This window comes from Theropithecus gelada, chromosome 13 (genome assembly GCF_003255815.1).
Source record: "Theropithecus gelada isolate Dixy chromosome 13, Tgel_1.0, whole genome shotgun sequence".
NCBI classification, from domain to species: Eukaryota; Metazoa; Chordata; class Mammalia; order Primates; family Cercopithecidae; genus Theropithecus; species Theropithecus gelada.
The window spans coordinates 11,834,910-11,851,772 of record NC_037681.1 but is presented as its reverse complement, the minus strand read 5'-3'; the positions used below and the strand labels follow the sequence as shown (position 1 = coordinate 11,851,772).

The 16,863-nt window shown below is 35.8% G+C and overlaps 1 protein-coding gene across 2 annotated transcripts in view; it reads left to right on the top strand.

The window, feature by feature from the left end:
- MRPS9 (mitochondrial ribosomal protein S9) overlaps window positions 1-16,863 on the top strand; it is a 56,913-nt gene that overhangs the window by 13,974 nt on the left and 26,076 nt on the right. For both annotated transcript variants that reach the window (XM_025354885.1, XM_025354884.1), the window contains exons 3-4: window positions 14,121-14,183; window positions 14,267-14,297. In XM_025354885.1, coding sequence (XP_025210670.1) covers window positions 14,121-14,183; window positions 14,267-14,297 — 94 coding nt within the window. The remainder of the gene's footprint in view (window positions 1-14,120; window positions 14,184-14,266; window positions 14,298-16,863) is intronic.

The following is a 16,863-nucleotide window of genomic DNA, read 5'->3' as shown; positions in this document are numbered from 1 at the left end:
ATTCTCTTCCATTTTGATGATTTGGTTTTGTCTTTTGTTCTATTGGTATGATGTATCACACAAATTGATTTTTGTATGTTGAATCAAACTTGTGTTCATGAAATAAATCCCACTACTTCGGTGCATATACTCTTTTTTGTGTGTTTCTGGATTTGGTTTGCTAGCATTTTCTTGAGGATTTTTATGTCTAATTGATATTGGTCTGTAGTTTTCTTAAAGTGTTTGTCTAGTTTTGATATCGGTAATACTGGCCTCATCGAATGAATTGGGAAGTGTTCTCTCCTCTTCTATTTTTGGAAATTTGTCAAGAATTTGTATTGATTCCTCTTGAAGTATTTGGTTGAATTCCCCAGTGAAGCTGTCTGGGCCTGGGCTTTTCTTTGTGCGTTGTTGTTGTTGTTGGGTTTAACTGCTTGCTTTTTAAAATGGTCCTACCTCTCTCCTTGTGGTTTATATGTCCCTGAGTAACTGTTCTCAGCAGTAGGATTTCATTACCCAACTAAGTTTACCACTAACATGTTTTTGAGCAACTCTTAACTGCCTTTTTGGTTTGTCTGTTTGTTTGATTGATAAAGGCAAGGTCTTGCTATTTTGTTGACAGCCTGGTTTGGAACTCTTGGCATCAAGTCATCCTCTGACCTTGGCCTCCCAAAGTGCTGGGAGATTAAAGGCATGAGCCACCATGCCCAGCCCCACTTAACTACCTTTTTGGATGTACATTGGGCATATGTAGCTTATTGAAAACAGAATCATTCAACAATTTTGTAATTTTGTCTGAGGGGATAAGTATTTTCACAGTGTAAGTATTAAACATGAATTTTGTTGTTTGGAGTAGTTTGTTCATTGCTTGGATGTTTACCCAGAATATTAGTTTGGGATGTTAATATTATTTTCATGAGGACTTCATTTATATAGAGTAGCCATCGTCTATAATTTGATTCAAGTACATAGTTAAAAGTCTAGGCTCACTGTAATTTTCACATAGACAAATTATGCACCATTGTATTCAGATTAAGCTATTAGTTATATATTTTAGAAACTAGCTTTTTCATACTAGTTACCCAATTACTAAATGATCATGAAGACCATTTTTTAATTGCATTTGAGCAAAATATTTAAGATTTAAAACAATTATTTCATGTATTAAAATATCTTTTAAAAATTTTTTTTGAGTATTTACAAAAGATAAAAGATAAAAACTGGTGATTCCATCTAGAGTACATTTTTAATAGTTAGAGAAATCTAAAAGGATCCTGTAGCTTAGTGAATACATTATCATTCAATCAGGTAGAAACAAATTTTAAACAATGTATTTAGTTCCGGTTCTCAAAATATAGAATTATTTTCAGAGTCTAAATTTGGCACTTTTTTGTGATAGAGAAGAGATATTTAACATCACTATGTAAAGATAAGTGGTGGCAGCTATTCTATACTTTTAAAACTGTGCATGTGTATATATGGTAAAAGCAACTTGATGTCATCTTGTGTGATTGTGTTAACCGAATATTATAAAAATCTACCTTTAGATTTAGCCAATTAAGTAATCAAATCATGAATTAATAGGAAAAAACATCCAATTGTTTCTTTAAAATATATAGACTCTTCTAAAATGAAGTTGAATTTCTTGTGAGGAACGTAAATGCAGAACATATAGAAAGCTTTATTAGATGGATTTTTTTCTGTCTTTTTATTAAAAATTCACTGTAGTTGAAATGATCCTGTAGAAAAATACAGGACCTGGGATTAGGAGATTCCTTGCGATGTCACTAACTAGTGTTGTTGAACAAGTCAGCGCTCTCTGTCACTTGATTTTCTTATCTCTAAAATAATAATACCAACTTGCCTACCTCAGAATATATCTAAAAGGCATGAGATTAATGCAATGTGTTATTATTCCTGTTACTATTAACAGTAATAAATACCATCTGCCATAACTGGAATCATTCCCTAGTTCTCTGCTTTGTCCACACAAGTCTTCCATGCCACCTGAGAATCAGTGCTGGGGAGAATCATCTGAAACACTGTTGGGTACATTGATTTATCACTGATTGACTAAAGGGGAGATTGCTTTATCTCCTGTAGGTTGACATTGTCTCACCTAGCTTGGTATCTAAAAAGACCTTATGGAAGTTAGCGTTAACCATTTTCCTTGACACCAGTGACATAATTCTGCTGTGCTAGACTTTGCTGCAGGTGATTGATCGGCTTCACTGACTCTTGTGGTATTTTATTAAATGTAGTGCACCCCTTTTGGTACTGCATTTTATTAAATTTAGTGGACCCCCTCCACCTTTGTGGCACCTGAGTAGATGTAAAAGCAAAAGAGGACTGTGACAACCGTTACCAAAGAATTAAAATTAAGTACTCATATGGTTTTCTGTTTTCATTTATGTTTTTTAAACTATTGTTTTTATAAGTGGCTCAACAGTGTATATCAACTGAAAGAGACACTATGGCTGATGAGTCAGCATTTCCAGGCTGCAACAATCGGTTATTTCTGAAAACAAAAATAATTTATCTAAAATCAAGAAAATATTCTAAGCTTCCGTTGCAATTGCTGTTACATATTTAGAAGTTATAATGCTTTTAAAATATTTGGCTTTTAACATATTAATTAAGACTAGGTGCAGTAACTTTTCTCTAATTATTTAGTTTGATCAGGAAATTAGATATTCCACAAAAGTGAATTTTCCAGATAAGGGAAACCTATTTTTAAGTGTTATTTGTAATGAAAATTACTACCATATACTAAAACCCTTCTATGTTATGTGTGAAATGCCATCTGGGAGCCTGATATACATTGCTACATTTTATCTTTGTAAAAACCTTATGGGGCAGGTATCTTTTTTTTTTTTTTTTTTAAGCAATACTAAGGCTATACAAGGTCTTTCTGTATCCAAAGACTGTTCTTTCTACACTTTCAGATTAATCTTTTAGGTGACATTTTCTAAAATAAATTTCAGCCTCCCCAACCTTATTTAGTAGGATATAGTGAGTATAATTTAATCTTACAGGATTTTCCTTTTTAGTATGGCTGTTAGCCCCTGACTGTGGCTCGTGGAGCACGACTGTCCCTGCGATGAATGGCCCGGCTATGCTGTATTACTGATTCTTGTCATCTCCCTTGCTGTCAAGATGTCTTAGTCTATGTGTCTGCCTCTAGCCACCCTCACCTGTCTTCCAACCTTCTGGCATAACTAAACTTGTTAAGTGTGTGAATGAAAACTAAAAGCCTTTGGACTCTGAATGAGGACCTATGTGCCCTCCTAGTAAGTAAATCCATGAATTTATGTCAGCTATTGCAATTCTTTATAGGTCATTTTCATTGATTTCTAGTTTTACAACTTTACTTCAGAGGGTTAAGTTTGAATAGAAATCTGGCCTCACCGAATACAGCATATATAATTTATGTGTGTAAATTACACCTAGCTAATCTAATATGCTAATGCTTCCTTAATAAGGTTTATTAAAGAGTACAATGTGAGTTGGTAAAAAGGAATATGACGGATAAAACTTTTGAATGAAAATAATTCTGCTTGTCACTGGTGGTACTTATTTTAAAGTTTTATCACTTAGAAGATTTATCATTATTAGGGCTACAGGATTCTATATATTTTGGAATTTTTTTTTTCCAGGATTACTTAGCTTAAATTGGTGCTCAATCTTTTTATTAAATTTACAAGAAAAATATTATTTTTATTGGTGAAAAAGTAAAGTGCTATAACTAAAAAGGAAGTCGTCATTGGCAGGTATAGAATTTCATTTCAAGGTAGTTTAATTTTTGCCCAGTTTCTTAAATTATATTGAAACAAAATAAACTACCTATTGTTCGTACTCACTGAACCATGATGGTGCTACTGATAACCTTGGAAGATCTAACAGGAGGAAAAGCAGGTAGCCTCTAACAAAATTAGTAGTGTATATGGTGTTATGCTGAAAGGACTTTAAATGCAGACTAAATATTTAGCAAATAGACCTTAATGCTGTTACCCTTAACTCCTGTTTCATAAATCTTTCACAGGTTACTGCCAAATGTTGATCAGTGTGTACAAATTATTTTTGGCTGTAAGAGTATACATAACTGTTAGGAGGAATCTGTCAGATGGAAACTTGAGCTGAGTGAGTCTTGTTTTTTAGTGTAAAGAAAATTTGGTGTGTATGGAAACTGAAGCACTAAGCCCATGAGTGAGTAACAGAGGCAGCAGGAACAGTTTTCCTTATTGACCCCAAGACTAAAGAACAACCAGGTGAGGAGGGCAGCAAGTGCCCATCTAACTTTATAGACCTTGTAACACCTCCTTGTGCTAGAGTGGACGTGGGGTAGCAGTGATTGCTAACCTGTTCAGTGAAGTTTCTTAATCCTGTCATGTGCACCATCAAAAATTCTTTTACTCCAGATCATACTGTAAACACCAAAAAGTTGAGGACCAGTGATATTTGCATTTTCCTTTTCCAATGAAGCATGTAGTTGTTATAAAGTTTAGTTTGGAGACCTTTCAGTTATATTAAATATTATGAATACAGACTTGCACTTGCATTTCCTAATGTCTTTATTTGGGAATTAAAAGTTAAGTTCTACATTACTATACAATTTCAGGAAAAATGCCAGCAAATTGATATATAGCACTGCTGAAGTCTACCAATTACTTTTTAATTGGTATTATAGACCTCGTTCTGAAACCAGAATGTTTTATTCTCCTAAGTGTGAATATGCTATATGAAGTTTCTCTAATTGATTTGCTGTGCCCATTCCATTTGATGTATCATTTTTCACAATATTTCATAATTTGTGCTCACTTCTAATGAACAGAGTCGTTAGGACAGGCATGTCTAAGTACAACTGACAGCTAACATTAGGTGCCAGATGCAGTTTATAAAGCTATGTAGAACTGTAGAGAACAGTTTAAATAAATTAGCACCTGTACATTAGTCTCACTTGCTGGTAATTTATAAGCGAATCAGTAGAGATGACATTTAGGTAAGTCATTGATCAAGTTAACAGCTGCAAACCCACTGCCCAGCTGGGATGCCTAATTAATAGAGATTGCATTCCTGACCCAGTGCTTCTGGGTTGAGTCTGCAATCCTTTTATACTTTGCCTTAAGCCTAAGAATATACTCAAATACTTTGCTTTCATCTTAGGGAACTGTTGAATATCAGTATTCTAGTTAAAACCTAAAAATGGAAGAAATGTGTTTACTAATGAGGATTACCTTACTCCATTTCTTATTTGGATTAAATTTTTAAAATGTACATTCTTACCTTTTCTGTCTTTTCTCTCAGCACTTTTTTATTTTGGATTCACATTAAGTATAGATGACATGCTGTAGTTCAATGGCCATTATTACCAGCTTTGTTGTAGAAATCCCCTATTCGGAGACCACTTGGTTGTTAATATTCTGTCTTGTAACAATAGATATGTTTGTTAATTTAGATCAATAACAATACAATACAGACTTTAACCTTGTAACCATTTAATGAAGTTTAAAAAACCTTGCTGAAATACATCTCAGTAACGTTAGTACAGTGCTGAGTTGCATGATTAAAATTAATTGACAGTAAATAAAATGAAATTGATAGTAAACAAAATGAAAATTTACTTCCTCAGTTGCACCAACCACATGACACTGGGCATAGTATCCACATAGGCTACTGGCTATCATTTTGGACAGCACAGGTTACAGAGTATTTCCATTATCAGAGGAAGTTCTGCTGGACGTGTTAGGATTGCTCCTTCATTTCTTCCCATATAAGAATTTGTAATTTTTGCCTTGTGTTACTTACAGGAAAGAGAATACTTGGAAGTATAAGTAATATTGGTTTACAGTTTCTCTTTTGTCTTTCATTGAAACAGTTAAAAACATCTGAAGAATTGGCTTTGTAAACAGTTCAAAAATACTACAAAAGAGAAAAAAGAAATTTAGAAGTATAGAACATGGTTGCTTTTATCTGAATAAAACAGCAATGGACAAGGTGCCATGGCACATGCTGTAGTCTCAGCTTCTTGGGAGTCTGAGGCAGGAGGATTTCTTGAGCCCAGGAGTCAAGGCTGTAGTGCGCCTTGATCACTTCTGTGAATAGCCACTGCTCTTCTGGTCAACATAGTAAGACCCAATCTCTAAAAAACAAACAAAAGTTTATTAAAATAGGCACAAATTGTAGAAGAACAAAAGGTTTATATGACTTTCATATGTATATACATACGTATTTATGTATTAATATGTATATTGCATGGATGTTGGAACCAGAATTGAGAAACATCAAAACACCCTAGTCTAATAGCAACAGCAGTCAATACTAATTTGTGTACTTTTTCTTATGAAAAATTTCATTCAGACAGAAAAAGAGAAATTCTACAATGCGTACCCATATGACTATCTCCTGGATTAACTTCTTAACATTTTGCTGTATTTGCTTCAACTTTATGTTTTTTTGGCTGCACTATTTTATTTTAAAGTAAAATACAATTACAAACATCATGATGCTTCCCTCCTAAATATATCTTCAAAAAATTAGGACATTTGCCTGTGTAACCACAATATCACTATCACACCTAAGAAAATTAATCTGAATATAGTCTGTAGCAGGAGGTGGAAAATTTTGTCTATGAGTTTGTATTTACATTTCCCTAGTTGTCTATAAAAGAGTTTTTATAGTTGGTTCTCTCAAGCGCCCTGCAATCCATTTGGTTGTTGATTTATTCTTTGAGTATCTGCTATGTTCTAATTCTGGAGTGAGAAATTATTGACTAAGACAAGGTCTTTTGCCTTCAAAAACACACCTGCAGACATGACCAAGGTAAAATCAAAGATTTGGTAACAGCGCATGGGAGAAAAAAGAACTGGTAGAAAGCAAAATAAGTTATTTGAGGAACAGTTTTGGATGTGCTGTTTGGATACGTAAATGGAAAAATCCCTAAGGAAGTTGACAAATAGTTTAGAACTACAGAAATAGATTTGGTCTCTCTCCCTACATAAATTTGCTTGAAAGGAAGAGAATCAAAGATGGAACTCTGAGGAAACAGCACTTAAGGGATGAGCAGAGGTGTGTTTAGGAGACATCAAGAGGAAACTTGCAGAGAGGTCGGAGGGGAATGTGGCTACAAGAAGGAAGGGAGCCAGCAGCCTCCTGCGGATGAGACCTGAAAGAAGGCCACAGGATTTGAAAAAAGGCCTCAGTGACCCCTGACAAAGTAATTGCAGGACCAGAATTATGGTTAGGCCAGATTGAAATCTGGGGAGGAAAGCAGTGGGTACTTAGGGGAGTGGGTGATTGCTTCTCAGGACAGGAATGCGAGTGAGAATTGAGTTGTTTATGGGCCTGGATGCCACCAGGAGCACAGTCTTGTTTAGATGGGTGCTTCACATGATCCTTGAGGTTGTTCACAAATGTGGCATCATTGGTATGGAAGGGAGAAAGGTGGGCCTCACCCCTTCATGAGTGCTGTGAGCAATGTGGAGGCTGAAGGCAGTGACAAGGATGGGGAGGGAATGGAATGGCCAGATGGTGTGGACCTTGAAAGAGGCTCGTTCTCTGTTTGACTGAGGTGGCACCAAGAGGAGTAATGGAGAGCCCAGTGGAATAGGGAGGACTTCCAGATAAGGCTGCATTTGATCTATGATCTTGAAAGATCTTGAAAGACAAACAGCGATATGTTAAGTGGAGAAGAACAACAGCAGTATTCCAGGCAGACAAAACAATTTGCAAAGGCATTTGTTTAGAAAGCAATAAATGACTGGATGACTGGTAAAAAGAGACAGATGCAAAGTATCACTGAAAAGACTAGATGACCACTCTCCTTTGTACCGTCTGTGTAACCTGTAAATATTTCTCTCATAGGTCCTGTGTGTATTATTTTATCATGCCGTGTTGTTTTTATGTGTACTATTACAGCAGCCCCTGTATTTGAGACTATGTGTGCATCTGTCTCCACTGATAGAATGAGGTCAGGAGCCATATCTTAATATGTATCTTTCTAAACTAGCAGAGTACCTAGAACTCAGGTGGGATAAATATTTGTTGAGTAAAATTTATTTAGGTAAATAATCTATTTCTTTAAGCACATTTGGCTTTTTATCCTAATTTTACTACTAAATAGCTGGATGTCCTTGATGTCAGTGAAAAAGCGAATCTGTTACCTGAGAGAAGATTGGTTCCCTGGTATGAACAAAGGAGCGTATGTTATGAAATTAAATTTCAGAAGGTTCAGGTTCTGGCTTTGCCATTTATTTCAGTGTAAGCTACTTAACTGCTACTTCTTGGTCTGTAAAGTAGAGCTCATGAATGCATGCTATTTTATGTCATAAAATAATATGGGAAATAATGTGTTTTACATAAACTGAACATTTTTGTATAGTTAATTAATATGTATTGAATGACTACTGTGTTGTATTTTTACAAATACCTTTGTAAATCCTCACAACAACTAGATAAAGTTGATATCCTCGCACATCAGAATCACTGGGAGTGGTAGTATTTGAAAAGTCTTATTATGGTTATAAGACACAATAAGGATTATGTTATTACTTACACTTTCATCATGTTTTCATGTTCACCGCTTCCTTTCTTTTGAACTCTGCAGTGTTTAGTGAAAGTAAAGATTTTCCTGTTTTATAGCACATAATACTCTGCCCAAAACATATCTGTAAGGCTGTTCAACTCAGTACTAACACTCAAGATTGTCTTGTTATGTGTATTTGCTGTTTATCTCAAAAGGATATTCATCTACTTGTGTTTTAACAACTGTGGTAACTGAAAGTTAAGCAGACACAGAAAGCAACACAATTTTTTTTTCGTAATAGCCAGGTAGTCCTTTGTTTGCTTCAGAATTTGTAAAAAAAAAAAAAAAAAAAAAAAAAACAGAGAAAAAGAAAAAGAAAAAATTCTGCATAGAATGCCCATAGGAGATAAATGGAAGTAATAGGTTAGGTTGTGTTAGTACTGTTCCACACATACTAAACAGATGGCAGATCGCGTGCCGGGAATATGCCTTTTCTGTTTTGTGTGTTTTGTTATTTGGTTTAAAACAACTGGCCTATTTTATTTCCTGTTCCCTCTTTTGTTCGTTTTTCTTTCATCTTTTGTTTTTCATTGTTTTCATTGAATGTGCAATATTGCTTTTTATCTGACATGATATCTTTTGCTTTGTGGACCTTTTCACAGTATTTGGTATAGTACCTAATATAGTGAAGGATTATAATTTAGTAAGTGTGTATTAATTTCCTTTTAGCTGAGAAAAAGTTTTAAAGGCAAAACCACATTTTCCGATACTTTCAAAAGACTTCTAGCAAATTCTTTGTTGGCTTATTTCGTCTTTTTAAAAGAGAGATTGCCCGTAAGCCCTAGACATCCTTTGCAATCGATGCTTTCTTTTCAGTTTTCACCCATTAGCTTCCTCCTGACTTTTCTGTCTTAGTCTTCATGACAAATCCAGCTGTAGGTTGCAATTCTTCAATTTTCGTTTCCCTCTAGGATTCTATTCTTTGGTCACGTAAGTTAACAGTAATTTTCATATTTGGAAATGATGCCAATGACAGTTTGAAACTTGATTGAATTGTCTCCTTTGTGGTTACAGTGTGTTCACTCTAAGTTGAAGAATTGTGCTTAGTCTTCCACGCCGTCTAGTGTTCTGATCCAGGCCCTGGCTTCAGTGGTCCCTTTGCTAAGAAGCCAACCAGCCTTGGGCTGCCCTGTATGACTGAGAACGAGGCCTGAGGTCTAGATAGGCCACAAGTGCTATAGGCTAGTGTTGGCTTTACTGAGACAGGTTGCGTTTGGGAAAATCTTATTTATTTTTAAATTTTTAACATTTTTTCCCACCTTTTTATTTTGAAACTTTTCAAATTTCCAGAAAACTTCAATATGCATTGAATAAAAATAAACACATACCCCCATCACCTAGATTTGCCAGATTTTAACATTTCGCCACATTTTCTTTGTCTCTTTGTATATGTAAAACATTTTTTGTTGAAAATTGCACATAAACTTAGCCCCGAAATATATCAATATGTATAGGTACATTCTTCATACCATTATCTCCCACAATATCATTATCACATCTGATAGAATGATAATAATTCTATATGCCATATATATAATCTTCGTGAACATTTCCTCAGTTTTCCCCAGAATGTCTTTATAGCTGACTAGTTGTTTTGTAGAATCCAGGCCACTTGTCTTGTACAATTGTGTCACATCCTGGCTTTCTGCTTGCTTTCTCATGATGAGATTTAGAATGTATAAAGGATACTACTTAGGTGATATCGTATACTTCTCATTGCATCCACAAAGTCTAAGAGGTACATAGTCAGTTTGTCCTGCTGTGACTGATCCCTCTAGTGGTGACCACTAGACCTCTTTAATGTAGAAGTAGCCTTTTCCCTTTGTAACCAATCCATAGGGTAATATTTTGAGTTCATGTGAATTTGCCATTCTTCAGTAACCTTTCAGCCAGTGGCTTTAGCATTTGTTGGTGATCCTTGCCTGAAATTGATGGTTAATTTGGAAGTTGTAAAATGGTGATTTTCTACTTCTGTCATTACTTTTACTTTTATAACATATTGTTCTGTAAAGTAGTTTTCTTTTTCTTCTTGCCCCTCCTCCCGTGTGTGTGTGTGTGTGTGTGTGTGTATATGTGTAGGTGTGTGCGTGCACATGAACGTGCATGTCACATATTGAGTATGTTGTGAAGCATTATCATTATTCTTTTATTTTTAGAGACAGGGTCTTGCTCTACGCCCCAGGCTGTAGTGTAGTGACGCTGTCATAGCTCACTGCAGACTTGAACCCCTGGGCTCAAGCATTCCTCTCGCTTCAGCTTCCTAAGTAGCTGGGACTACAGTCATGTGCCACCACACTTCTAAAAATTTTTTTTGTAGAGCTGGGATCTCACTGTCTCTAAAAAGGGATCAGACTCATTTTGTGCTTTGTCTGCCTTATGCCTAGAATCAGCCATTTCTCCAAGGTACTTGGTTCCTTATACTGGGATGTATGTAGAAACCAGTTGATCCTCCCACTGCTCCTAAAGTTCCATTGCTTTATGCTTTTTCAGGGAACAGAACTAGGAAATAATATTTTTTGAATATTACAAGAAATAGTTTTTAAGATAAGAGTTTATATTACTTAACATTATAGGGTTTTCCCTTTTACATTTGGATCTCTTCTATAATAAAATATTGGTCTTCATAAAATTAATATATTTACTTATTTGCTTTATGCTGCAGTATACATAAAATATTTCAGAATTATAATATCCATGTTCTGATTGGCCATAAGCCTGCCAAGTAAAGATGAAGATTTCTTTGCAATTGTTTTGTTGTTGTTATTTGTTTCTGTTTATATTTTTAGTTTCTTTATAAACATGATTCTTTAATATATAAAACATTTACATGCTTCAGAGCTTAACTATACGAGGGATGCCCACAGGAGTTTGCCCTCATCCCTGTGCCCCTCCCTCTACTCTCACCCAGCCCTTGAGAAATGATTTTTATTGGTTTCTACTTACCTTTTTTTGTGTTTATGTTGCAAAAAGAAGCTTATGCGTATTTTCCCCCTATACTTACATGCCTTTTCTTTTTCTATTTCTTACACCAAAGCAGCGTTCTAGGTACATTTCTTTTGTATCTTGGCTTTTCTCTGTTTTACAGCTCTATAGTACTAGATTGCACAGATGTGCCCTCATTTATTCAGCCAACCTCTTATGTATGGGGATTTGGTTGTTTTCAGTATTTTGTTCTCATAAATCAGTGAATAACACGTGCTTATGTTCTTTTGTATTCATAGGGGTGTATCTTCTGGGTAAATTCATCGAGTCAGATGGCTAGGGAAATATATATGTCGTTTTGTTAGAAAGCTCCCACCTTCCCCCTGAAGAGGTTACAGCACTTGGTTGGCATTCCCACCAGCAAGGTGGCAGGGTGTTTTTTATAGCCTCACCAACGGTGTGCTGTCAGACTTTTGAACTTTTGCTAGTCCTGTTAGATAAAAAGTGTTCTCTCAGTGGTTTTAATTGCATTTATCTTGTTATGAGCCATATATTTCTTTTAAAAATATAATTTAATTGGTCAATCTTTTTTTTTTTTTTTTTTTTTTTTTTTAGACCAAGTTTTGCCCTGTAGCCCAGGCTGGAGTGCAATGGGGTGATCTTGGCTCACTGCAACCTCCACCTTCCAGGTTCAGACGATTCTCGTGCCTCAGCCTCCTAAGTAGCTGGGATTACAGGTGCCCGCCACCATGCCCAGCTAATTTTTGTATTTTTAGTAGAGACGGGGTTTCACCATGTTGGCTAGGCTGGTCTCGAATTCCTGACCTGGTGATACACTCGCCTCGGCCTCCCAAAGTGCTGGGATTACAGATGTGAGCCACCAAGCCTGGCCTGTCAATCTTTTTTTAAAAATTACTTATAAATTTTGAGTCATAGTTATGAAAGACTTTCCTGTTTCTTAGTTATAAAGGAATTCGCCCGTGTCGTATGTATTTGTTTTTATTTTGTATGTGTAGCCCTCTCACTCATTTGGAGTTTACTCTGCTATGTGATGTGAGGTTTGGATTTCAGTTGTATCTTTTTTTCCCAAATGGCAATCAGTTGCAGTATCACTTATTAAGGCTCATGTGTGTAATCCCAATACTGGTAGGCCAAGGCCAGAGGAAAAAAAAAAAAAAATTAGCTGGGTGTGGTAGTGCAAGCCTATAGCCCCAGCTACTCCTGAGGCTGGGGTGGGAAGACTGCTTGAGCCTGGGAGGTCAAGGCTGCAGTGAGCATGATTGTGCCACTGCACTCCGGCCTCAGCGACAGAGTGAGGTCCTGTCTCTAATAAAAGAAAAAGTCTACCTTTTTTCCCTGCAGCGAAGGAAGGGGGTGGCTGGAGAGGGACCTAGTTAAAACAAAAAAGTTTGCTAAAGGGGCACACTGATGTTTGATCAAAGTTTTTTATTTGTTTGTTTATTTTGCACTCGAGCCTGCGTGACAAAGCATGTTGCCCAGGATGGTTTATAACACCTGGCCTCATCCACCCACGTCAGTCTCCCTCAGCACTGGGATTACCGGCGTGAGCCACCGTGCCTGACCTAGGTTTTTTGTTTTGTTTGAAGTGTAATTTTGTTCTGAAAAAAGCTGAATGAGAGAATGAAGCTTGACCCAGAGACACAATTAGGCTTCCTAATATGACTGAATTTATACCTCCAAATTATAGACCTCTCCTTTCGGGGGCAAAGTCTGATCCAACACATTTACTATGTGGGCGGGCAGAGAAGGCCCACTCAGAACAGGCTCTCTAAACGAGCAGAAGTGTATTTAAATGCACTACCGGGTCCCAGGCCGTGGACTCTTCCTCTGGCACTGTTCAACAAGAAGGAAAGTGTACATTTTGTTGTTAATGGTGAGGCAGGGTATTGGAGAAGACACTATACAGGCTTAAGCTATTGTTCTCAGCTGGGAGGCAGTGCTGCTCCCTAGGATGTAGGGGCATTTGGAAAGGTGTGGGGGTGAGATTTATCACGAGCACTGGGTGTTACTGGTGTCAACTGGAAAAAAGCCAGGAATATTCAATGACCTGCAGTATGGGAGAAGGGTGCCTATGATGGAGCTGTCACACCCACAATGCCAGCAGCATCCCTATTGAAAAACAGACATGGAAGAAGAACTTGTTTGGGAAGAGTGTAGTTTAAAAACTCTGGAAAAAGTTGAAAGACCATCTGAAGACATCAGGGGTGTCATAGTGGGTGAGACTTAGAGCCTGCTCTTTGCAGCCTGCTCTTTGATATGTGCACGACCAGCTGGGAGCTGGAACAATTGCTCTTAAGCACATTTCCACAGAAGCTGGACAGGAGCATCTCTAAGTGATCCTTTAAAAATAAAAGAGAGATTATTTGTGCTTTCATATTCAAGGAATGACACATTTAAAGCTCACACTTGAAAATTGTCAATAACCAGTTTAATCGTTAAAATTTTTTCTTTTTGGATGAATGTGTAGTAATTTTATCATCCCATTGAAACAATTATGCAATAAGATAATGCTTTGAAACTCTAATTCAATGTTCAGCCTTTAGAAAGCACTCTATAACTATTAGTTCTAACCTTTTTTATGTAACAGTTGTTAACTAACCTTTGTGTATATTTTCAGAGAGCTATTGCTTACCTTTTCCCAAGTGGTTTGTTTGAGAAACGAGCCAGGCCAATAATGAAGGTAGTTATTTTAATTACTATTTAAAAAATTTCACTTTTATATGTTATGATAATTATCTAATACATTATTAATTTATTTTACAGCATCCTGAACAGATTTTTCCAAAACAAAGAGGTAAGTTGGTTCAAGAATGAGATCAACAGTTTTTTCTTTACCGTAGTTCCGTGTCAGGTTATGTATCAGCAGTTGCTCACATATTGTAGGGTGGCCCTCCTGTGTCATGGTAGTTGTGAAGTAGGTCAGAAAATTTTGTAACTAACAATGAATGAGTGAAGTTTGCAAACCATATCTTTTAAATTAAATACTAAAATTAGAGGGGGTTAGAGCTTATGACTATACGAATGTCACTAATTATTTGCTTTCCAACATGTCCTTTTGAGGGAGAGTTTGGTACAGAGCTGCTGGCAACTAATTCAACTTCTGTTTCTAAGAAAATTTAAAACTTTCCTTGATTTTGGAAGCACATTTTCACTGACTATAGATTTTCTTTTCTGTTCTCTCAATACTTTAATGATGTAATTCCATTGGCTTGTCTTACATGCTTCTAGTGAGCAGTTAGCCATCTTCTCATTGTGTCTCCTGTTTTCTCTGGCTTCTATTAAGATGTTCTCTTTGTCTTTTAAATGTGTAAAAAAAAAAAATCTTGAAAAAAATACACAGCAAGCTTTAAGGTTGCCAAGAAATTGATTAATATATTTACTATACATTAGAAGCCTCTTATCCAGTGAGGACCAGTAGTTCTCTGTTAACTTAAAAAGTATTAAAGCTAGAAATCATTTCTTTAAAAAAACACTCAAAATGTAACTTGCTTACCCATCAAGCTTTTGCTGTGACCCTAGAGGTTTGGTGGTTGTATGTCTGCTCCTCCCCGCAGCTTTTATATAACTATGCCGCTGATGCATCATCGCAGTCTTTCACTTTTGATTTTCTTGCAGTGGAGCAGTGAACTTACACTTCCTAAGAAATCTGAGTGCAGAGTATTTTTGTATTTCTATAAATTCTTCCCATCAACCTCACTGAAGTTGGCATGACTTTTTTTTTTTTAGCAACTTGCCTTTCTAGAGCATTCAACCTAGTTTTCCTAGAAGTAGGAACTTTATGTTTGCACTCATATTTCATTTATTTATGTAATACTTAATTCATGTATTTATAGAAATAAGTACAACTGCAATAAAGTAGGCTTGGGAGTAAACACAACTACTAGTAAGCATGAAACTCAGCGGCAAAAATGTGTGGATCTACTTGAGAACAGCTGGGTGGCCACAGGTGCTCAATGTGCAGGCCGCTTTATCAGTGTGTTTAGAATTAAATAAAAATTGGTAAGATAGCAGATATTTCCATAGAAGACTTATTTATTTTGCAGTGGTATTTCTGCTAAGTCCTATTTTCATTCAAAGCTAGGAATTCTTTCACTCCAGTTCACTCTTGGAAATGATAACTTTTAGTTTGAATCTTGTTATAAATGTTTTGAATCTTTTTATAAATATGCTTTATCATTGGTATTTCCTCGATTCTTAGACATAGTTGATTATAAATTATACCATCAATCTAACAATAGCTTTTGGGGAAATAATAAATGAAGACTTTGTTAAAAGTGCACATCACTTTTGCAGATACAACTCAAGTGTTACAGAAATAAAACTATGCACAGGGCACAGTAACTTATATTAAACACCTAGTAACTTTTCAGTAAATGTTTGTAATGACAGTGATTTTTTTCTTCTTCTTCTTTACTAACTCTTCTATTTTTTTAACCTCTCAGGCTCCCCACCTATTTCTCTGTCTCTCTCTTCGTTCTTTATATCTCTGCTAGTTGCATCTCTTCTTATACATCTGCCCCCTAAGACTGGTTTGTTCTTTCAAATTGTACCAGCTTCTCAGTATTAGAAGTTTATTGTTATTAGCAGCCAGGTTGTAACAACTGAAACTTCTATATATCCCTGCAAAATGCCCATGTATTATTTGAAAATATGTCACTTCTGGTAGGATTATCTTAAGTTGTAGTTTACTATATGTAGCTATATGTAAACAGTACTCCTTGAGAATTAGTAAAATATTTTTTGTTGCTTATGTCCCTACCTCCCAATTTTGTTGTATTTCGTAAATAAAGGATAAACTGATTTTTTTGTATGCTAAAAAAGTACCAGTGAATTTTAGATTTGGGTAGATTATGACACTTATAGCGTACTAATACTTTCCTTATTAAAAGATGGAAGCTTCTAGATTGAGTTAACATAAAAGTCTTGCTCTTTATGATTTAAAGCAAGTGATAAAAATATTAGGTGAAACAAAGATAACTACTGGGTCAACAGGAGCAAAGAGTAGCACCTCATATTAGACAAAATGGAATTCAAGGAGTGTGAATAATACTTCAATGAAACAAGAATGTTAATTTATGTTGATAAAACCTTATCTCCATTGAGTAGATTTGATGACCACAAACCTTTTTGCACCAACATTTAGCATTGAAATATTTAAAGCAAAAGCTGTTAACTAAGGCTCTAACGAATTTGAATAACACAGCATGATTTTATAGTTACAGATACAAAGAATACATTTTCTATGCAGAGGCCTATGGACTATTACTAGAATTATGATGTAATTGGCCATAAAGAAAACCTAACGAATTCCAAGTAGTAAAAATCATATCGTTAGATTTTTCTGAGTTAAAATCAGTAAA